The sequence below is a fragment of the Lissotriton vulgaris genome, chromosome 9 (genome assembly GCF_964263255.1).
Source record: "Lissotriton vulgaris chromosome 9, aLisVul1.2, whole genome shotgun sequence".
Taxonomy (NCBI): Eukaryota; Metazoa; Chordata; class Amphibia; order Caudata; family Salamandridae; genus Lissotriton; species Lissotriton vulgaris.
The window spans coordinates 900,078,404-900,103,000 of NC_141697.1; the positions used below are offsets into that span (position 1 = coordinate 900,078,404).

General features: G+C 44.8%; 1 protein-coding gene across 1 annotated transcript in view; it reads left to right on the plus strand.

Moving 5' to 3' along the window:
• Window positions 1–24,597, plus strand: part of LOC147692465 (calpain-1 catalytic subunit-like) — a 361,725-nt gene that overhangs the window by 65,863 nt on the left and 271,265 nt on the right. The window contains exon 2 of the mRNA XM_086938675.1: window positions 1,536–1,605. Coding sequence (XP_086794801.1) covers window positions 1,536–1,605 — 70 coding nt within the window. The remainder of the gene's footprint in view (window positions 1–1,535; window positions 1,606–24,597) is intronic.

The window sequence follows — 24,597 nt, forward strand, 5'->3', positions numbered from 1 at the left end:
TGGATTTTGGCAAAGTTTGCTTCATGCAGCCGCATTATCATTGACAGTAGTTCGTCAGGTAAACCCAAGTTCTTCAGTACTGACCACAGCGTAGACCTGGGAACCAGGTCAAAGGCAGCCCGCAGGTCGACAAAAGCTGCATACAGGCTGCCCTTGCCCAGTAACACAGTTCTCCACTGCAGTAGTGTAAATCGAAAAACCTGGTCCACCGTACTAGTGGATGCTCGAAACCCCGCTTGGAGACAGGGCGTTATTCTCCTCAGCCCAGTCTAATAGCCTGTCGACTACCATCCTCCGGACCACCTTTTGAATGGTGTCAATTAAGCTTATGGTCTTATAATTCCCTGGTTGAGATCGATCTCCTTTCTTAAATACGGTTATTTAATATAATGCTAAATTAATCAATTAATAAAAAGTACCAATTAATAATTAATGAACAATACATTAATAATCAATAACAATCAATAAAAACATATTAATTAATTAATAATAATTACATTACTTTCTTACTTTCCCCCCTATTCCCCTATAAGCCCAGAACCTACTCTGACACTAAAACGAAAAATATACTTTATTTTTTTTACTAATTTCTTAACATTTAATACATTTATTTAACAATAATAAAAATATATTGCATGCGTATAAAATACATACTAAAATACTTAACACTAATATAAATATCCATATTATTAACAACAATATTTTTGCTAACGATATTACTTACTTCGATATTACTTACTTCGATATAAAAAAAACAATATTACTTACCTTAAGGTCGATATTCTGGTCACCGATATTCTTGACATCGATATTCTTTCCCTACGATAATAAAAAATAGATATTTTGACTGCGCACTATTTTCAAGGTGGAGAGATAGATGAACTTTTGCAGTCAAGTCTTTTATTAAAAGATTTCAGAAGGTTTTGATGAATAAAAAAAAAATAACAAAATGCAGCAAAACAAAATGTAGGATGCATATCAGTATTCATGCCCACCTTAGCACAGACAATATTGGATTAATGTCTGATGAACCAGAAGGATGGCTGATTATTGTCTCACATGCTTATGGTACCTAATTATGAATGATGCAAGTGGGAGATGTAATAAGGCAATAAAGAGGACAGAGATACTGCTGATCATTAGGGTTACTAATAGCTGGGTATGTTTTAGGAGAGTGCAACCTCCATCTTTATGATTGTTTTTAATGGAGTGAAATGCCTCTTTTACTTGCATTACAGTTTTCCTAATATTTGCAAAATGAGTCAAGGGCTTTCAAGACTCCAACTAATCATGTGAAATCCCAGTTGGCTGCTTGAAGCATGCAACTAATTTGCTGAAGTTCTAAATCTGACAGTGTGAAATCATTCAGGTGCTCCAATGTTCTTAGACGACCAATATTTGACATATTACGATTTTCAGACTCACAGTTAATCAGATGTAGTCACCTATGTCTTTAAGTGTCTACTGTTCAGTAATGAGTCTTGACCTCACTATATATATATATATATATACATCGTCTTTCTTTTCTTTTAAAGGAAATCTGTCAACTGCCTCAGTTTGTTTCTCAGGACATGAGTCGCACGGACGTGTGCCAGGGGATTTTAGGTAAGAAAAATATCTGTAAAGATTTATTTACCGTGTTTGGGATTGAGATGTGTGCAACCTTAGAATTGCTTCCAAGCACTAACCATGTGCACTTGGTTGTGCAAGCTAGTGGTATTTAAACACAGAGGCTGTTCTTGAGAAGATCCATTCAGCGTATGGTAAAATGTTTTCAGAGCTAGACTCCCAATCTCCAGACATAAGGGAGTTATCACACGGGAAGGTGGGTGATGGAGGTCTGAGGGAAGTTGGTCTACAGATTGTCCAACTAGAGGTAGGTGCAGTGCCTTTTGAAACAAAAGGTCCTGTCCGATTCAGATGAAAGAAGGGGTGATCTGGGCAGGCAGAACTAACAGACAAATTCTTCTCTAGAGCTTGGGTAGGTAGAGGGTGAAGGTCCTTCTTGATGGCCAGAAGGCGGATTCAGAGCCCAAGTACCATATCAAGCTTGATCAGCGCAGTTAAAGTTCTCGTGTAACATCTCCTCCTTCTTCGCCTTCTCTGGTAGATAAGATGGACTAAGGTAGAATGATGGTCTCCAGTTGGGGTGTACAAATGACCTGCTTGGATAGGTATTTTGGGATGTCTCACCGACAGGCTTTGTAAAGGGTACAATGTCACTTTCATTTTATTTTCTGCTCCACTGGTAATCAGTGGAGTGCCTTCATGGCTGATACGAGGTGTTTACATTTCCCGGGGTTTAAGTACATTTTCATAACCTGATATTGTAGATTCTTCAATTTCCAGTTGGAGATTTCAGGAGGAGAGTGTTCACTCTATGTTCCAATATTCAAGGGCCAAAAGAATCAGCAGTCTTGAAGGATCTGCACTATGCTTTGGGTTAAGTGGGGATGGGTTCTTCTTGGACAGGACTGCTAAGCTTGTGATTCAACAACTGACTACCTGTTTGCCCTTTAATTGTCAGGTATAATCTCTAGATCCCTGTCCCTTTCATTTGGAATTGGGCTTTTTAAGAATGTCTATGACCAAAGGAAAGGGTGGATGTTGTTAGCCGCCTTTCCCACAGTCACAACGTCTGATTCACAGATCTTTTAGGTGCAGACAGCTTTCCCTCATCCAATAATAAAGATATTCAATGCATTGAGAGATTATATCTTGATTACTAGAACCTGTTCCCAGTTAAAAGTCAATCTGGATATCGTCTACATCTGGAATTTTTATTTGTATAACTCAATAAGATTGGCTAGACAGCACGTAGACCGATAATGGTGCTAGTATGCCCCCCACGTTGCCCCACATGTTTCTCTTGATGTCCTTGAGTGTGGCACTCTGAATCCACATTATCTTGTGAAGAATAAGACTGGCATGCACTGATTCCACTATACAAACTTTGGGCCTGATTCACAAAGGGTCACACACTTGTTGTGGAGGCCCTGCATTCGTGGGGAGTCTCCTCACTCAAGGCAGAATTTCCACAATTGGAATTTTCATTGTGGAGACTCCCCTACGACTGTGGGGCCTTAGCCACGAGTGCGGAGGCCTTTAGTGAATCACTAACATCCTTAGAGGGAACCTGAGACCAAATGTTACCTACAGTGTGGTGCAACCTGAGCCTCTCCTATGTTGGTATACCTTCTTGGCTAACCGTACGGTTCTGCCCTGACATCCTTGACATGCCCAGACATCCTTGTTCCAATTCAAGCATGTGCAGGGCATTCTCTCTGGAAGTGTGTCACTCAGACACATCAGAGGGCGCGAGCTAGGCAGGAGATGACACTACAGTTTTTAAATAGTTCTCTATGTACAATAGAAGCAAAAGCATCCTTTCTTTTCCATTAAATGGCTTTGGCCTGTCTAAAAGACTTCGTGGTACGTTTTTGTATTGAATCAGTTTATTTGAGATTAGAAAAATAAACAGTTGTCACCATACAAATTATATTGGAGATTAGAAAAATAAACAGTTGTCATCATACAAAGCATACAGCATTGAAGCGTTAGTGTAAGGCTGGTAGGCCTCATACATTAGCAGGATATGAACGTTGAAGACATGCGTGAGTCGGAGGCCCAACATCTCGAGGGGTATACAAGCTTGACTGAAGCAACAAGAGAGGGTAAGCCCTCAATAGTGACCAAGTAACACAACTGGGGAGAGGATTTGGCCTAACGGCTAGTGCGGTCGACCTCAAATCTGGGGAACTGGGTTCAAGTCTCGGCAATGACGCTGAACATCCGGTGATTCTGGGCAAATCACTTAATCTCCCCGTGCCTAACAAAATTGAATGTGTCCTCATGTAACTCTCTGATACCCGATTCGGGTCAAGTTCGCGCTATATAAAACTCTGTAAAAAAAAAAAAAACTGGGGAAACAGTTGGAACGGAGGAGAGAACATAGGAGTGGGAGGGAGGGGGGAGATGAGCCCTGGATAGTGTCTGCTTAAGTCGCATGCAAGGACTGGAGAGGAGTAATGTTCCTCGCCGGACCTGCAGAGCATGGCCCTAGCCTGTGGAATCTTTCTGTTGTATGGCAGAATTACATCTTCGAAGAGTTGGAGAGCTGGTAATCTAGGGAGAGTGTAGCAAGAGTGCTCTAGCTTGGAGAAGTGGTTAATTAGAGGTGGCCAGGTGTGTGCACCACCACTGTCTGGCATCACCAACAGAAGGGGAAGACGGGCGGAAGCATTTGCTCCAGACACGCTGGGGAATAATACCAACGAGTCTTCAGTTTGTAGGTCGATTCGCACTGGGGGATGCTCCTGTGGAGGTTTGGGTATGTTGTGCCGAAGGGAAGGATGTGAGGCCCCTGGGTATTGCTACTTTGTCCCATATGTCAAGGACCATTTTCGTGGGGTTAGCTATATATGCGCTACAGGGTCGGGTTGTTCTGGGGAGCCAGGCCAAGTCCCAGAGAGGCCTACAGGCAACTGCAGGGTCATATGGAGCCAGTGTTTTTCGCTATCGCAGACAACCCATTCCGATATGTAGCGGAGGTGTGATGCCCAGTAGTATTCCAAAAGGTTGGGGCAGGCTAGACCATGCGGTCTCGGGGCAGCATAAGCAGAATATTGGAAAAGCGCAGCCGCCCCTTACCCCAAATGAAGGAATTTAGGTCCATTGGAACCTTTGGATGTCCATTTGGTAGATAGGCATATGCAAGATATGGAACAGATACAGTATTTTTGGTAGAATGGACATTTTAACCATATTAAGATGGCCAGGCCATGAGAGTGGGAGTTTTTTCCCGCAGCAGAGGTCTTCCAGGACATCCCACCTGCAAGATGGCCAGTTAGCCTGGGACCAGGACAGAGAGGGATTTAAGTTTAGGCCCAAGTATCGGATTGAGTGGCTGGCCCAGTGTAGCGGCACAAGGGCATGGAGGTGTTGCACCCCAGGAGGAGGGAGAGTTAGATTTCGGGCTTGGGACTTGGCCATGTTGATTTTAAAGCCCAAAGCCTTCTCAAAGGAGTGGAGGAAGGAGGCTAGCGCCAGTAACTATGTGCTAGGGGCGGCCAATGAGAGTAGGAGATCGTCTGCGAATAAGGATACTTTGGGCTTTTGACCTCCGAGTGGAATGTCTGTGATTTCCACCGACTGGCGTATCGCGGTGGTGAGGGGTTCTACCGCTAAGACAAAGAGCAAGGGAGAGAGCGGGCACCCCTGCCTGGTTCCCCTGCATATATTGATGGATGGAGAGAGATGACCGTTAATGCAGATCTGCGCCATGGGGGATACATAGGATGCCAAGAGCCTAGAAATCATAAGCAGAACCAGGCCTACTTTTTGTAAGCATGCATGCAGGAAGCACCAATCGACGCGATCAAAGGCTGGCCCTGCATCCAAGGATACCAAGCAGGCAGCGATATCCTGGCGCTGGACCTTCTCGACGGGATGCGCCACCTGGTGGATGTTATCTGCTCTTCCCTTGTGGTGTCGTATGAATATGCCCTAGTCCGGGTCTATCAACCCGGGGTGATACGCCTTAAGGCGGTTCGCCAGTATCTTAGTGTGGATCTGGGCGTCTGTGTTGAGCAGGGGAATAGGTTGATACAATGCGCATAGACTAGGATCTTTTCCTGGTTCGGGGATGAGGACGACCTCCGCCTCCATTGTGGGGGTAAGACCTGAGGTTTCAGAGAATGTGTTGAAGTGATTGAGAAAGTGGTCCTGAACCTAGGGGAGGAAGAGGCAATAGAATTAGAAAGGGAGGCCGTCCAGCCCAGGAGATTTTCCCCGCCAGGAGATGCCTTAGCGCCCTGTGTAGCTCATCTAAGGTGATTAGATCATCAAAGATTTGGGCGTGCTGACAGGCAATGGTGTCCCAGGGGCATGCGGCAGGGAAGGAGGATATCGCCTCCAGGGCATGGGAGCTTTCAGTGTAGAGGTCTGCGTAGAAGGCGCAGAATCCCTGTTCTTTGTCGTGTTCGGATATGGTCCAGGTGTCGTCTGCTTTTTTGACTTTGCATGGATGCGGAGGTGGCGAGCCAGGTATGTTTCCACCTTGTCTCCTCCATCGTAGAATTTTTGCTTTAGTGCAATGAGTTATTGTTGCGCTTTATTTGTCCGATGGACCCTTAATTGCCCCCGAAGCATGGTTAGGCGTTTCTTATGTTGCCTTGAGGGTGCTGAGTGATCCAGCCACTCTAGTGTCTTGATGTTCTCAACCAGGCCTGTTTCAACCAGGCATGCTTTCCGAGATCCGGCAATGGCTATGGAGGAGATGACCCCCCGAATGGTCGCTTTAAACTCGTCGTCCCAGAGGGTATACTCGGGGGTGTTAAGGAGTGCGTTTGCGTCAAAAAAGCCTGTAATCTCCCAACTTATCTCATAGAGATCAACAGGGTCGCGCAGGACGGAGGATGGAAGCCTCCAACAAGGGAGGGGGGGAACCATGGCCACCACTGGAGCTCCGCAGGACCACTGCTAGGTGAGCTTGATCCAGTATAGAGCTATCCAAGATGGAAGCTGATTCCAGGGCCCGCACAAGAGAGAGGGAGAGAAAACAGTAGTCAATACATGAGTTGGAGCGATGGACGTAGGAGAAGAAGGAGTAGTCTGCCATATTGTTATGAGTCACCTGTAGTGTGCCACCAAAGGCGCCGAGAGATCCCTCTGGGGATGATTCGTTGTGCGATACAAGTCCTAATAATAATAATAGTCCAGAAAGTCCGGGAATTGATAACGCCAAACATTTATGAGCCTCAAGTCCGTTATGACCCTTTTGAGGGTGGCGGACATTGCCCCTGTGCCCTGGTAGGAAAACGCACTGCGATGCATGTCTGGTCCCAGACCAGGTTGAAGTCGCCCCGAGGATCACATGTCCCTCTGGTTGCGTCAGCTGCTCCTTTAGTAGGATCTCAGGAAGACATCTTGAAATTGGTTAGGTGCGTAGACATTCAGTAGATTAAGGGGCCAGGGATCTAGTTGTGTTTGAACCTTTAAGTAGCGGCCTTCACCATCCCGCACCACCCTGGGACCCAAATCTAGATTTACATAGGATTGCAACCCCGGCCGATTTGGATGTGGAGGATGGCCAGAATTTACATGGGTATTTGGGGTGGGCCATGTAACATGTGGCAGCAGATATCAGGTGGGTTTCTTGGAGGTCTTGTATAAGTAGGTAGCGCCACACCTGGTGTCTCTTGTTGGGGGAGTTAAGCCCTTTAACGTTAAGGGACAAGAATGTCATATGATTGGTCATGGTCATGTTAGTGGGCAGAGGCGGCAATTGCAATGTCTGGTCACTATCAGGGGATCACAGCTCGTAAGGTCTAGCATTGTCCTGGAACAGCCCAGAAGTGAAAACAAGTACCATTCTGAAGATGACACTCCTCAAGGAGACCAGCTGAACATTGGGGGAGTGGGGGGAAGTGAGATCAATGGGCCGATCTCCGCATCCCTTAGCAGGGCTTAAGCAGGGAGATGAAGAGCACCAACCACGGGCCCCTCAAAGTAGGAAGGCTGGCCTGTTGGTAAATTGTCGTTCACCAGGGGGTGGAGCGGCGCCACGGGGGTCCCTGCTCAAAGAATCCAGGTTGATATCAGTGGCCCCAGTTAGGGGGGCCTCCGTCCAGCATGCTCCATAGGACTAGACCAGAGCATCCCTGCAACCAGGCCAAAGTGTGATGCATGGCCAGGTCGAGGCTGATGTAATGTAGGATGACCCTTTACTCATAGAGGGTGGGGGAACGAGCCGGTGATTGAGACTGTCCATGGTGCAGCAATGTCCGATATTGTACTGCTTCGCTTGGAAAGTTGCCTGTTCTTTGGTGCAAGCTCTAGGTTTGGGGTGGGGGGGATCATGAACCATTCAGGCCAGGTAGGTTCTCTGGAAGCAGCATGGGGCGTGGAGGGGCTGGCGTCTCTGGACGATGTCAGGAGCCGTAAGAGTTGTTTCACATCTCGCAGAGAGTGGAAAATCTGACGTTTTCCCTCCCAGGTGAAGATTGGCACAAAGGAATGATCCCACTGGTATTTGGTATATAGATATATATATATTCACTGAAAAAAACATAGTTTTCAGGGGCATTATAGTTAGCTGGACATTTCACTCGTAAAAAAACATTGAAATTCCCCCGTTAAAATTTGTTTCAGCTAACTATAACTCGTGCGCCCGCAATGCACTGCTGATGACGTCACATATTACATCACTCATTACATGGTCAGTGAGATCACTCATGACAAATTTTTAACTGTTCGGTTCAATCAGGCATAATCCCTTCCTTTTGGAAGGAAGCCTATGTACGTCCCATCTTGAACAAATCTACTGCCGACTCCCAGGTGCTCAGTAATTACAGACCTATATCTTTGCTACCTTTACTCTGCAAGCAACTGGAAACTATAATAAATAGGCAATTAGGTTCCTACCTAGAATCTAATAAGATCTTAAATCCCTCACAATCTGATTTTCGCCCAGGTTTTAGCACGAGACAGCCATTTTGGCAGTCACTGACTCTGTGAGACAGGTTATGGATGCGGGAGGATTAGTGGTGCTGATCCTCCTAGATCTCTCCGCTGCATTCAATACCATTTCCCATTAACTGCTAGTGGAGAGACTACCCACATGTGGCATCCGAGGACTAGCCCAACAATGGCTCATAAACTTCAGACAGATGGCAAACCATAATGTTAGGACCATATTTGTTCCAGAAAGTTTTGCTAGATAAGGGTGTGCCTCAGGGCTCCTGTTTAAGCCTCACACTTTAATGTTTATATGGCCCCTCTGGCCAAAATTGTCAAACCGTTTGGGTTCAAAATAATTCCTTGCTCTTGGGTAAAGCTTCCTTCGTCTGGACGGTTGACTGGTGGCCTGATCAGTTGGGAGCGTCTGTCAATCCAACCCACTCAGTAAAAAATCTTAGACTAAAACTGGACCAGACCCTTATGATGAAGGATCACATCACAACCATCATTAGTTCTTGTTACTACAGTTTACGCCTGCTACGCAAGATACTCCCCTACTTACCATTGAAACATCGAAGAACCGAAGTCCAGGCGATGGCGATGGGTCGCCTTGACTACAGAAACGCACTATTGGCGGAAGTGGGTAAGACACTGCTAGCCCAGCTACAAGTGATTCAAAACACTGCGGCAAGGATGATACTAAACCACCCTCCTGGCTCCTCTTCACTCCCTTTACTGAGAGAGCTTCACTAGTTGCCAGTGAAAAAATTGTCCTTTTTTTAGATCTGTTGCCTTACCTTTAATGCGTTGGATGGTAAGGGTCCTCTCTACTTACAAAAGAAACTTACAAAACAAATCTCGAGTTGTAATCTCAGATCCAACTCATTGGCTCTCCTAAAGGTCCCCCGTATACGTCTTAGCCGTACCGGGGGTAGATCCTTTTCATACATTGCCCCTAGGTACTGGAATTCGCTCCCAATCGCCCTACGTAAATGCACTCCCTACCTAGTTTTCAGGAAACAGTTAAAAACAGTTTTTTTTTCTAACTCATACCCATTAATTGATTCTGACTCCTTTGTCTCTTTTTAAACTAGGTAAGTGCTGAGATGCCGCCGGGTGAGTCGTGCGCTATAGAAGTTTTGCTAACATAACATAACATCTCAAATGACATCACTGATGACATCATCCAGTGAATGTGTGTTTTTCTGAAAATTAAATATGTTTTATATATGTATATCTCAAGGTCGATAGAAGAATAAATGGGTATATAAGTGTCTAAATGGATGATTTTTTTTGTTGTAAAATTGATTGTATAACGGACTGATTAAGTGTATTTTAGTGAATACATGGGTTAGTGAGTAATGTTTAAATATGTAAATATCTGTATCAGTCTCTTACTTTGTGTATATGTGACTGCATGGGTTGGTGAGTAGCTACATGAGTGTCTATATGGGTTATTATTTGTTTTTTCGAGTATCAGTATGTCTGAGTGTCTGTATGGTTCAGTGGGGGGTATTACTTAGTGCATAGATGCATGAATAAGTGAGTCACTTATTGGTATGTGTTAAAGACAGTATGGGGGTCATTAGGATGACAGGCGGACTTAGTCCGCCCGCCATAAGGGTGGGGGTCCCGTTGAGGGTATTAGGATGCGCCCGCCACAGTGGTGGGCACATCCTACATTTTTAACATTGTGGCGGGCGGTGCTCTCAGCACCGCCCACCACAATGGTGAAAATGCATGTATGCATGTGCATACACAAAGCAACAGGCAACGCACGGTGCCTGCCGCATTGCGTATGCAAATGCAGGGGGGTACCACAGGTACCCCCATGTTCTCCCCCCCACCTCGCCTTCGCCATAGGGGCCCACAGAGGGCCCCTGAAGTGAAGACCGCCTGCCTTTCTGTGGCGGCATTGCCGCCACAGAAAGGCATCTGTTTTGGCCAATGCTAATATGGCTGGTGGTGTTTGATAGACACCGCCACCATATTAAACCTTTTCCGCCCCCGTCGCAAGGCGACGGGGCGGAAAAGCGGTGGACGGGTTTTCCGTTTGCCGCGGTCCCCCCGCCATAGTAATATGGCGGGGGAAATGGGTGGCGGGCGGGTAATGGATGTCTGGCGGATTGCCACCGCCCGCATGGCGGTGGCGATCCGCTAGACATCCTGATGGGCCCCTATGTGTGCAGGACTGTATGGGTGGATGAGTGTGTGTATGGGTGTGTTAGTGAGTGAATGACTGTTTCAATAGTGTCTTTATAACTACATATATTTTAAACTAGTATATGTGAGTATTGGTGTATATAAGTGAGTATATGTGAGAGTGAGAGATTGGAAGAGTTCCTTTATGAATAAGTATTGTTTCTACAAGTGATTGTTTAAAAGAGTAAGTATGTGTAAGTTTCTGTAGAAGTAAGTGTGGTGGTGTGTGTATACCTGTATATGCAAGTAAATGGATGTTAGATTCTTTGTTAGCATGAGTGACTATGTGTGTGAGTAACTCTATGGATGAGTGGTGGTGTGTAACATGCTGTATAGGTGTATGAGTACATATGATGAGTGAGTACATGTATGAGTGACTGTATAGGACGGTTGGTGGATGTGTATGTAGATCTTGGAATTACTGAATAGGTCGTTGTAACTGGTTTTGGTATGTCCATTGTTTTGAACAGTTTAGTTTCTATTTTTGAATATGTGTATCAAAGGTTATATTAGGGTGAGATGAGGTCTGCCACTCTATCACAAGGATGATGTCATCAGTAATGTCATCAGTGGTGTCATTTGAGATGTCATCAGTGATGTCATGAGTGATGTCACTGACCATGTCATGAGTGATGTAATATGTGACGTCATCAGCAGTGCATGCTGGCGCGCAAGTTATAGTTAGCTGAACTAACTATAACAGGGGAATTTCAATGGTTTTGTATGAGTTAAATGTCCAGCTAACTAGAACGCCCCTGAAACCTATGTTTTTTCAGCGAGTTTCTAAGGTTTTTTAAATGCTAATTTCTAACTTTAACATGACTGAAACCTATGGTTGTTTAAGTGAATTTCAAAGGTTTTTTTAAATGCTAGTTTCTAACTATGCCTACAGAAGTAGGACATGTGAAGAAAGAAGGAAAAACACACAGAAAGAAAAAAAGAAATGAAGAAAGAAGCAACAGAAGTCCTCAAAGACAAAGAAAAGTGCAGGAATAAGGAAAACGTGCAGAAAGCACAAACAGAGGAGCAGAAAGAAGCCTTGTTGCAAAACCATCCTGTACCCTCAACTTTTTCGGGGTTTTTTTTGCGGCCGGATTTGCAGATCCTCCGATTTAAAAACAAAATTTTTGAGGGGGGGGGCCTGGGGGTCCTTGTGGGACCCCGTAAGCAGGCCTAGGGGGTCAGTGTGTTTCTACCCTGATCCCTTTTCGTGTTTTGCGCATTTGTTTTTCTCTTTTCTTGTGCCTCGGTTCTACAGAGGCACAAGATGGCTGCCAACACTTCCTGGTTTGGAGTGTTGACATCCAAATAGCATAAAGCTTGTGATCGGGAGGGTGCGCGGATCCTGTGCTGCCATAGATATCACTATTTACTTTTGTTTGATTTTCTCAGCAACTACGGAATGGATTTACACCAGTTTACAAAAAGAGGTCTTTCTGAACCTAGGGCTACCTTTTTGCCAAATTTGGTGTAATTCCGTTCAGCATTTCGGGCTGTAGCCGGCTAAAGTTTCCTATGGAAAATTGTATGGGTATAACACTTTTTGGGACCCCCCTTTTTCTCAGCCCCCACCTGACAAATCATCCTGAAATTTTTAAGATAGGAGCGGACCGGAGCGTGCCACAAGTTTTGAAAATTTCACGAAGATTTGTCGACCGGTGCCAAAGTTATTGGGAATAGAATGTTGCGATTTTTCTATGGCAACTAGGTCCTAACTATAACTACCTACTGGCGACCGCCAGTAGGTAATATATATGTGTGTGTATGTGTGTGTGTGTATGTATGTATGTGTATATATATATATATATATATATATATATATATATATATATATATATATATATATATATATATATATATATATATATATATATATATATATATACACTTCACAGTCCTGCTCCGCTGCCTCAAACAAGGACCAAGATCCAATCTGCAACAACGAAATCACCAGGTACAGACCACTCCACAGCGCAATAGTGAGATTAAAGTGGTTTATTCACACGAACTCGCCAGCATGACGCGTTTCGGTCACTACACGGTGACCTTGATCACATGCCGAACAAAACCAATGAAAATACTTATAAGGGGTAACCAATCAACACAGAAGGCGGGAAAATGATAGAAACTGAAAAAGCACTGAAATGTATTACATCCATAGTTGAAAACAGACCCATATTTACAAAGGTAAAACTGAGTATATACAGTTAGAAAATAATCTCAATATCCATATGTACAATCTATAAACATTATACAATTTACAATGCAAATTTTGACCTTTACCTGTACAATATTTACACGTAATTCATTAATCATTTCTGTTTTCATATATTACAAACACAATTAATTCGAAATTCGAACCCTGTGATTACCGGATGATAGTGCAAAATCGTATTCATTATTTACTAGGCCCGCTCACATGACTGTGTTAATTGATAAAGACCCAAAAGTGCCAAACCCTGGTGCAAAAATTGAAATACAAAATCAAAGTGCAATCTGAGCCAGCTTAAGAGTCAGATACCTGACCCTAAAATGATTCATATGTGGCTGGTCAATTAATACAAAAAAAGACAAGTCAAGGAATATACGAGGGAATGCTCAGGCACCACCATGTTGCACCCTATTAGGAGGTTTACATGTACGGGGGTTAAAAATAGTGGACTACCCAGATCCTATATAATTACTGTGACTACGCTTTCTGGATCTGCACTGCCCTTCATTTCGTGTGGACTGCGGATTCCTGCGCTGAGAGCCTGTTGCTGTGCCTGACTCGGGTCCCGCTGCGCAGCGAGGAGCGCTGGGCTGAACTGGTGTCTGCTTTGGGCGCTGGTGAGGAGCAAAGGGGAAGAGCTGCAGGGCTGCGAGCAACAGCAGGGACTCCAACTACCAGGAGTCCCTGCACGGCCAATAGTCTACACCTGGCCCGCTCTCCCTGCAAGCCCCGCCCCCCAACGAACGGACCTTCAAATCCTTACCTGTTTCCTGCACCGGTGGGACGCTTTCTGGATCTGCACTGCCCTTCATTCCGTGTGGACTGCGGATTCCTGCGCTGAGAGCCTGTTGCTGTGCCTGACTCGGGTCCCGCTGCGCAGCGAGGAGCGCTGGGCTGAACTGGTGTCTGCTTTGGGCGCTGGTGAGGAGCAAAGGGGAAGAGCTGCAGGGCAGCGAGCAACAGCAGGGACTCCAACTACCAGGAGTCCCTGCACGGCCAATAGTCTACACCTGGCCCGCTCTCCCTGCAAGCCCCGCCCCCCAACGAACGGACCTTCAAATCCTTACCTGTTTCCTGCACCGGTGGGACGCTTTCTGGATCTGCACTGCCCTTCATTCCGTGTGGACTGCGGATTCCTGCGCTGAGAGCCTGTTGCTGTGCCTGACTCGGCTCCCGCTGCGCAGCGAGGAGCGCTGGGCTGAACTGGTGTCTGCTTTGGGCGCTGGTGAGGAGCAAAGGGGAAGAGCTGCAGGGCTGCGAGCAACAGCAGGGACTCCAACTACCAGGAGTCCCTGCACGGCCAATAGTCTACACCTGGCCTGCTCTCCCTGCAAGCCCCGCCCCCCAACGAACGAACCTTCAAATCCTTACCTGTTTCCTGCAACGGTGGGACGCTTTCTGGATCTGCACTGCCCTTCATTCCGTGTGGACTGCGGATTCCTGCGCTGAGAGCCTGTTGCTGTGCCTGACTCGGGTCCCGCTGCGCAGCGAGGAGCGCTGGGCTGAACTGGTGTCTGCTTTGGGCGCTGGTGAGGAGCAAAGGGGAAGAGCTGCAGGGCTGCGAGCAACAGCAGGGACTCCAACTACCAGGAGTCCCCACACGGCCAATAGTCTACACCTGGCCCGCTCTCCCTGCAAGCCCCGCCCCCCAACGAACGGACCTTCAAATCCTTACCTGTTTCCTGCACCGGTGGGACGCTTTCTGGATCTGCACTGCCCTTCATTCCGTGTGGACTGCGGATTCCTGCGCTGAGAGCCTGTTGCTGTGCCTGACTCGGGTCCCGCTGCGCAGCGAGGAGCGCTGGGCTGAACTGGTGTCTGCTTTGGGCGCTGGTGAGGAGCAAAGGGGAAGAGCTGCAGGGCTGCGAGCAACAGCAGGGACTCCAACTACCAGGAGTCCCTGCACGGCCAATAGTCTACACCTGGCCCGCTCTCCCTGCAAGCCCCGCCCCCCAGCGCGTCACTTCCCTTATAACTCCAACACCATCTACCGCCGCGCGGGAGCGTCCCGGGAGAAGCCCGGGACAAGGGCGGGACCGTCTGTGGCCGTCCGGGGCCCAAGGAGGCCGGGCTGGGCCCACCCCCTAACATCCTACATTCTACACTACGGCATAGTCAAGGTACTGTTAATGACACAATTTTAAGACTTCTGATACTCTGTGCCCCTGAACACTGTTGCTTGGTCCATCATCTATAGCGTTCCTCCATTCTTCTCCTTGTTGCCAGACGGGGGTCAGTGGGGTTTTTATGAGCACTCACTGAATCGCCCAGGTATAAGGTCTAGTAGGGGGAGTAAACGCCACATAATAGGACCAAAACCTAGAATACATGGTCTTTACTAGATGTTCTTACTGCTGATTGATCCTGTCGCATAGGTGGCCCATTAAGCCCGCTTGGGATTGATCTTAAGCTACCTCTAAGATTTCCACTCATTTGAACTCTAGTTTCTTGTAATTGACCCAGGTTCTGAGTTTATAAACTGTATATGCTGTACGACACTATTTTTATTGTTCTGCTAGACTTGTAGCCTGTTTTTATTACTCTACAGCATCTACCTGTGCATTCTGTGACTTTTGATCCGATAATCATGTCTAAAAAATCGGCCTCAGTCACCCCAGCACCACTTAAAACCCTTGACTCCTTTCTTGTACAAGTGGTTAAAAAAATAAACAATGACAGAAGGGAATCCTTGGGCCTGAGTCAATCGCCAATTTTGCTCCCATTGAGCCCTGACCCAAGGACACAAATTTCCGATACCCCATTGCCCGACCCTTCTACCTCCATACCTGACGCTAACTTAATCAACTTGGAAGTAGATGACGGAAACTCTGATTTGTTAGCTGATCAGTCAACTAACGTCGTGTCTGACTCAGAGCAGCAGCAAAACACTGTTGCGGAGATCCCCTCATCTTCTTCCCCTGTTACGCGTCCTGTGAGAAATTGTAGAAAAGCTCAAGCCAAAAGGGGAGGAAAACAGTCAGGAAAGAAGAAGATTAATTCACCCCCTAGACATAAAGGGATAAATGTGGAGCGTGATGACGTGGATGAGCTTAGACAAATTATTGATGATGACCTATTTAATAGGATTGCAGATATGATAGACATCAAAATCAAAACCATCATCAAGCCTCTTATTGGGAAGATCGATAAATTAACTTCTGAAATAAAAAAGATGGGAGGGTTGCAAAGTAAGTTGGCGAATGACTTGGAGAACTTAGCCAACGAAGTTTGCAAACCTGTAGTTGCCATAGAGGAAGATCAGGGTGTCGTCCCAGGCACTACGGATATACAACAACAGCCCACCCTGGATGGCCAATCGTTACCATCTGTGCCCACCAATGATGCAATTAGAGAGGCTCCCGTGTCACAACCTATGGCACCTACCCCTTCGCACTTAGGGGATGACTCACCACAATTCATTTTGGAAGCCTCACCATCAGTCCTGGTTTTGGCGAATGTCCCTGTTTTATCTCAGGAACAAAGGGAATCCGCCCAAGGCCTTAAGGACAAAGCTTTATATTGGCTTACCAATAATATGCGTATGGCAGACCAGGGGGCTGATCAGCTAGCCGGTGAAATTGTTATGGCAAGGAGGGTACCATGGATTGGGAACAAGATCAAGAAATGTAATGGGGACTGCGTTATATTAAATTTTGTTAGCGCAGAAGTACTCCCTAACATTCTTGCTAATATCCTCCCACCGCAACGCAGAACTGGTTCCATAATCCCCCTTACCCTGAAATTCTTCTACACTGAGACCCAGATGGCGACTTCTTCCAATATCTCCAGGCCCAGAAGAAATGATAGAATTGCTCACTGGGGAGGGGAAACTAGGTCCAGATTTAACAACAACCACTCTCGCCCCCCGAGCAGCCGTGGGCTAGGGCAACACAATTTTCCGTACGGGCCAATGGCCAGAACACCAGGGCCATTTTGGCCCAATATAAATAGGTGGGGCCCACATACTCCAGGTTATGATAACAGAGGCCAGGGCATTGGGTTTATGTCTAGACAAGGGAATGAACATTTTTCTATCCGACCTAACACCCCCCAGCCTATGTGGAATCCTGCAGCAAACGGATGGGGCCAGGTGCCCACTCCGTTTGATTGGGGATTGGGAATGGGAAACAGATACGGGGTTTTGTCAGGCCTAAACGATTGCGACTGACACACAGAGGTAACAAACCAGGGAATAGATGTCACAGCTCAACAATTGGACGTGGCACCAGCTCCATGCCTAGTACCTGAGACTCCCAGGGATTTTTGTAGGCTATTGAGTTGGAATATTGCGGGGTTAAATGGTAAACGTGAGGATAAATCCTGGTCAAGCTTCGTCCTAGGCCATCACATTATTGCCCTTCAAGAAACGTGGGACACTTCTGATAATCTGTGGTGGGATGGGTTTATCAGTTTTACCAAAGCCGCTGTCCATAGTCGCATGGGGAGGGCCAAGGGAGGCCTTTTATTTTTGTTTTCTTTAGATTTAAAGGGTAGCTGCAGGCAGATTGACACTGATTCCCCTAATATCTTGTTGGTCGAAAGAGTGATCAAAAACACTAATAGGACTATTTTTATTAATTTTTATAACTCAGGGAACAGTGAGCACAGAGGCCGTAATATTATGGATTTGGATAGGATTTTAAACACGGTCAGTCAGAATAAAACGCTTGATACAGATTATATTTTATTAGGCGATTTTAACATCCATCCGTGCAATCTAAATTGCAGGAGAAGTAGCCCTGATGGGGACGATGGGCCTGAGGGACCCCATTTTGAACATTCCATTGAGGGAGAGGAACTGGAGGATTTTCTTGCCAATTTTGACCTCTATGAACCAGATGGTGGCATTAGACAGCCAACTTTCACTGGGATCCCACATGGCACTATTATTGACTATATATTTGTATCCCTAAGCACTCTTACACGGGTCAATGCCTATTGCACCACACAATCTCATTTCAGTGATCATAACCCTGTAGAGCTAGAAGTGGCTTGGGGAGGTAATATTGGACCATCCCCACTGAAAGTTACCACCCATCCATTAAGGACAACTGGACAAGGAAGACGCCTGAAATGGGCAAAGGTGGTCCCAGAAAAATTTTATGCTGAAAATTTTCCAAAGATAAAGGGGCAGGTTGAGGTCTGTAAAAATCCTTGCGCACAGGGTCAAGAAATCGTAGAGGCCTTTGAGGCCATATGTGTGCAGGTGTCACAGGACCTCTTGGCAAAGACCAAAAACGTAACTCCAGGAATTAAGCGCTGGTTTGATTCAGCATGCTCAAAAGCACATAGATCATTATTGGTAGCTTTAAAAAGTATCCCCAGGGTAAATGATGAGATTACTAGACTCAGGAAAATCTACAAATTAGCAATAAAAAAACGAAAAGACACCATCAAACAAGAAGCATGGGAAGATCTCCTTTCGGCGGCAGTCCTGAAGAATAGCAAAAAGTTCTGGGAGATCATTAAACAGCCTTTCTTCTCAGATGACGATAACGATATTATGGACTGCGTCATTCCTGACGAAAAATGGTTATCCCACTTTAAAAATGTCTATGGGGATACTGCTGACGTAACAACAGACGCCCTGTCGATAAGACCAGCCACCTGCTCCATTATCTTTAATCAAGATGAGGTGGAGAAAGCCATTATGTCCACCACAAAGCACAAGGCACCTGGCCCTGACGGTGTGCCTGCCGACTTCTTCATGTATTCCCCAAAACTCTGGGCTGAAGTTTTGACAAATGTGTTTAATGCAGTGAACGCTAACCCCATACCTGCATCATGGTACATTTCTACCATTGTTCCCATCTTTAAAAAAGGCCAACGGGACAACCCAGGCTGTTATAGGCCTATATCCCTCCTAGATTCATCGGTAAAAATCTTAGGCAGAGTCCTTCTATCCAGGCTAAGGGAGAATGTTGAGGGCTGTGGTGGATTGTCCGAAATCCAATATGGATTTAGGGAAAAAAAGGGTACCATCGAACAGTGCATCAATTTACACCTGCTCATTTCCAAATATACTATAGCCAAGGAGGGGTCTTTGTATCTAGCATTCATGGACCTCTCCTCGGCCTTTGACTTGGTCAATAGGACCAAGTTGTGGTCCATCCTGTTGGAGATCGGCATAGATGAAGCACTGGTCACCTTTATGTCCTCCCTGCACCAAGAACTCTTCTCAAGTGTACGCGTGACTAATGAGGGCAGGTGTACCGCTCTCTTTAGATCCTTAAGGGGAGTGCGGCAGGGTTGCATTTTGGCCCCCTTACTTTTTACCATCTACATCAATGGCTTGGGGGCACACCTGGAGGGGCAGGAAGCTGACGTCCCGCGTGTAGGAGCAACAAAGATCCCGGCACTCCTATACGCGGATGACGCAGTGCTGATCGCCCGTACGGGAGTTGGCCTCCAGCGCCTATTGAATGCTTTTGGCACGTTTATGGACCAACTAGACCTTAAAACAAACGTAGCCAAGTCACACACTATGGTGGTGGGCTCAGAGTGTCGCAGGAAGAGAACCAAAACATTCACCTGCAGGGGGCACCTGGTCACCAGGGTATCCACATTTCCCTATTTAGGCATTTGTTTGATCAGAAAGGGACCTGGGGACCACAGGTCAGAGCTAAGAGATTGGCCGTTACACGATCATCCTCAGCAATCCTGAGTTTTGCTGCTAGGCTAGGAGCCAGGCCTATGGAAGCCATCTTAAAAATCTATAATAGTAAATCCGTGGCTATTGCACTATATGGCTCTGCACTGTGGGGCTACGCAAATGTGGAGCCGATACAGAGAGCAGAGAATGGATTCATCAGAGCCCTGCTCTCTCTGTACCTCAGTCCACTCCAACGTACTCCATACACAAAGAAGTTGGCCTTCAGTTTCTCTCGGATAAGTTGCGCATGGCCCCTCTGATCCTATGGTTAAAAATATGGATGAATGAAGAACTCCCATTAAACCGCAGGATCTTGGCCGATGTCCTGTCCCTTGACAGATTTAACAAAATCCCATGGCTGGCCTATCTAGCAAAAGCTTTTTCCGACATAGGTCGCCCGGAGCTTTTTACCTCTCCGGAGTCCATTAGGATTCAAGATCTTGATTCGGTTAAAAAGTCTTTTATAGGAAGGATGGAGATGTGCCGTGAAGAGAGTGAACTAGCAAAGCCGGCAGTGAGGGATCATTGCCTGCTGCTTACTTCACCTTCACTTGCACCATATCTTGGTTATGTTACACTTCCTTTTCACAGGTTTCTTTTAACAAAATTTAGATTTAATTTGTTGCATTATCATTTAGGCTCCTTTAAAAATTGGCAGAAACCAGAATTAGCTCCGCCCTGCAGCTGTGACCAGTTCTCAGTGCAGGACACAATGCACTTTGTTATGTTTTGCGGTTTATATATAGAGCCTAGGAAAAAATTCCTGTTGCCAATTCTCAAGGAGGCCGGCTTCACACAGGTGAGACCGGCTTTACTCTATTTACAACTACTACCTAACCCTCACATTACTTATTGCGTTGCTAAATTTTTGGTAGCTGCCTCAAGGACAAAAGCTGCCTGTCAAGATTAATTATAAATGTTAAACATATTTTCCTTTTTATACTGTTTACCATAAATCTTAAAATTGTTGTTAGATTTCTGTATCACGTGTATTATGATAAATTTTGTATGAAATGTATTTTACTGTTCACCTCTTTGTATGGTTTTTAATAAGCCGAATAAAGATATTTTGACTGACTGACTGACTACTGTGACTACATTGCTAAGCAAGTTAGTATCCCACACTTATATATTTACACATTTTAATTGTTGAATTTCATTGTGAGGAAACACAAATTAGGACATAGTGCCATAATAATATCCCCATAATAATAATATGGAAATTGCTACCCTGAACGGTTCAATCATACTTCATATTGAAACAGATATTAATCAATTGATGTGCAAAGAAAAAATGATCTTATAACAGGGGACATGGCTCTCAGACAGTGATAGCATACAATGATAATGATCTTACACAGGATAGATACAATGGATAATGAAAAACCGCTCTACTCAGATTCCAAAATAAGTACCCAATACTCTCAGAATCAGATCTAGCTGGTGACTGGAATTGGGGGGACTGAATGCTGTTGGAACTATGGCCGATTAGGCCAAATATATTGCCCAGATATTATAAAAAACAATGAAGGTCCTTTCCCGTATTCAATCCATTCGGAATTCTCGTATCTAACAGTAAGATATACTTACTTTCCAACTGTCTGAGGGATTGCTCCCTATTTCCCCCTCTAATGCTCTTAGGGACTCCATCAATAATGAAGTAGCTTAGATGATTTACATTCCTCTGATGGACTAGGCCAAAATGACGAGCCACAGGATATTTATCGTCTGAATTGACAATGGCTCTGAGATGCTGGAGTATTCGATTAAAGGCCTGTAGCTTAGTGCTACCAACGTACTTGAGCCCGCAAGTACATTGGAGCACATAAACTACAAACTCAGACCGGCAAGTATAATGCCCCTTGATGGCAATAGGAGATAAATCAAATGCAGATTTGTATTCCTTGGTGGAAACACCAAATTTACAAGCTCTGCATGATATGCATCTATAGAAACCTGACTTCTCAAATAATCCCTCTATTTTAGGAATGACCTCTGGGCTAGATCTTACCAGGGCATCCCGCATCGAGGGAGCCCTTCTGAAGGTTATTACAGGTTCCTCAGGTAATAAGGGGGCTACAGTGATGTCAGTTTTTAGCAAGGGCCAGTGTTTTCTAAGAATGCCTCTCAATTTTCTCTCCTCACTATTGTAAGTGGTGATCATGCCAATCCTCTCAGGGACCTCAGATGCAGATTCTTGTCTTGTTCTGACAGCTGTAGTCGAATTTAGGTATTCTGCTCGGTTTAGCTCATTTGCTTTATTCAAAGCTTCCCTGAGGGCAGTAGTCTGATAGCCTCTAGCAATAAATCTTTTGAATGCTTCTGTTTGGCACTTCATCAAATCACCCTCTGAACTGCAAATCCTGCGGATACGCAGGAATTCCCCATAGGGGATGCTTTTCACGAGGTGACCTGGGTGAGCACTACCAGCGTGCAAAATGGAATTGCCCGCTGTAGGCTTTCTATGAAGTCTGGTCTGGAGTTTCCCATTCTGGACATAGATCTCAACGTCCAGGAATTGGATCTTCTCTTTACTGATCTGTGAAAAGAATTTGAGGTTAAGCTGATTCTCATTGATTACTCTAACAAATTCAGTAGCTGATTCCACAGACCCCCTCCACACCATACAAATATCATCTATGAAGCGCCAGAGATGTGATATTTTGTTGGGAAACTTGGACGCCAGTGACCCCATGAGGACATGCTCCTCCCACCACCCTACATGAAGACATGCATACGTGGGGGAAAAACATGCCCCCATGGCCACTCCTCTTAGCTGCTGGTATACCTCTTTGTTATAAAGGAAGTAGTTGTTATTTAAACAAAGCTCCAACATTTTTAAAAGCATATTGCTGTGTTGACTAAAGGCAATATATATATATTCAATAATTAGAAGCTGATGATATATATTATGTTTCTCTTTTTTTTTCCTTTCCTATTCTTGAGATTATGTATCATAGGAAGTTTTGCATTTATGCATATTAATGATGGTCGTTCTTGGATGTTTATCATGTTTTTTCTTGCTATAGATTTACATATAATCCATGACTAGTTAGAAAAAAGACTAACTAACAATCAAAACAGTCAGCCCATGCATAGTATCTTGTTTATGTTTATTATATCATGTGGTGTACACCAAAGCATATTTAAAAAATGGCGGGCTGAGATCTGGCTATCTGTGAGCAAGGGCATCCGCCCGAAACGCGTCAGATTTGTGAGCTCTGTAACAAATAAAGAACTGTGCCTCGTCTCTGTTCGCCTGCTGGGAAGTGCAGGGACGGCTTATCTTTTACTTTGTATATATATATATATATTAACCGTGAGCAAGCTACACGTTTGTAGCGAAACGCGTCGGATTGGAATTAATTGCTTGTATGCTGGAAATTACTGCGAATAAAACTTTGGGAAACGAAGAACTTTGTGAGTGCGTACTCATTTCCTGATTCAAGGAGGTGTGTTGAATATATATATATATATATATGCGGTACGTAGTCGTCCAAACACAGCCACTCAGCCGAGCAGAAGGATGAAGCGAGACCCAATTCTTCGGTGAAAATATTTTATTGCCCAACACCAGTCAGCCATGACGCGTTTCGGCTACCAAAAGCCTTGATCACATGACACAGTCATGGGGGCTGGCCACCCATTTTTAAAGTGCAAGAGTAACCGTTGTGTGATAAACATAGTAGAAATACTACGAAAATCATTGCATAAATGCATGTAGGGTAATGTGCAAATGGCGATACAAGTTTGTTTTAAAGTATTTGTAACTGTATAATACATTAATAACACCTCATTACGCTAAAATCAGAGTAAAAATATAAATATCGCACAATGGAGATTTAAAGACAATATTAATAATACAGAATAAGTACGATAAAACATAAATAGTAAAAATGTTTTAAAACGTATAAATATTACTAATCTGTACTGATGTCTTAATAAATACTTGGATATCATGGTATAATTTAATGCTAAAAAGCCCACTGTCTGCTGTGGTTTAGCTACAGGGGCTTTGGTGCAAAACATGCAATATGAATAATGCAATCCATGGTTACAAACCGTGAAAGAAATTTTGCCCATGTGGGCTACTCCTGTTGCTTGTGCAAACTCTGCTATATGTGCAAGATACGCAACAGTAAAAATCAATGTGCTACCTATGTAAACAAAAATGTGTGAATCAATGTAAGAGAAATAGATAAAATATCTCATGTTTCAAAAAAGGATTTTGTACAAAATGTGAAGGACAAGGGTAGTTCTGTAGCTATTTCGAATACAGCTTCTGATCTATGGGCTAATATATGTTTTCATACGATAATGCTGATAAATTGTGCTGATTACAGGTAAGTGTAACAGTCCTCGCTATTATTTAGCCCGTTAGGCATCTTTGTATTTAACATGATAATGTACCTGGTTTCTAGTTTACTAGTTTACGTAGTAGGGTTTCTCTGTCACCACCCCTTCTCTGAGGGGGCACACAATCTATTACGAAATAAACTAGACCAGTTGGATTTTTCCCATGTACTTTTTCAAAGTACCTGGCTACAGGATAAGTAGGGTCTGCATTGCTAATTGCTCTTAAATGCTGCAGAATTATTTTATGCACTTGTGGTCTTGTGCTCCCTACATACCTTAAACCGCAGGGGCATTCTAAAACGTACACTGCATATTCTGACCTGCAATTTAACTTCTCTCTGATTTTCATAGGTTTGGCGGAAAGTGGTGTTTTGCATTCTGTTCTACTAACGCCATTTTTACAAACTTTGCATGAAGCACACCTCAAAAAGCCTTTACTCCCTCCTAGCCACGAGCCCGTGACTATTTCGGGGCTGCTTGAGACCAAACTGTCCTGCATTGACCTAGCTTTCCTGTATGTTATGCTGGGTACTTTAGTAACCATGTTACCTAATATCGGGTCGCTGGTGATTAATGACCAATTTTCTTTAACTATCTTGAGGATTGATTTGTGTTGATTACTATAACCAATGATTAGACGTATTTCATTGGCAGATATAGCTTTGGAAATTCTAACACAATCACCCGCTGGGCACAGGAGCTTCATTCTTTCCTG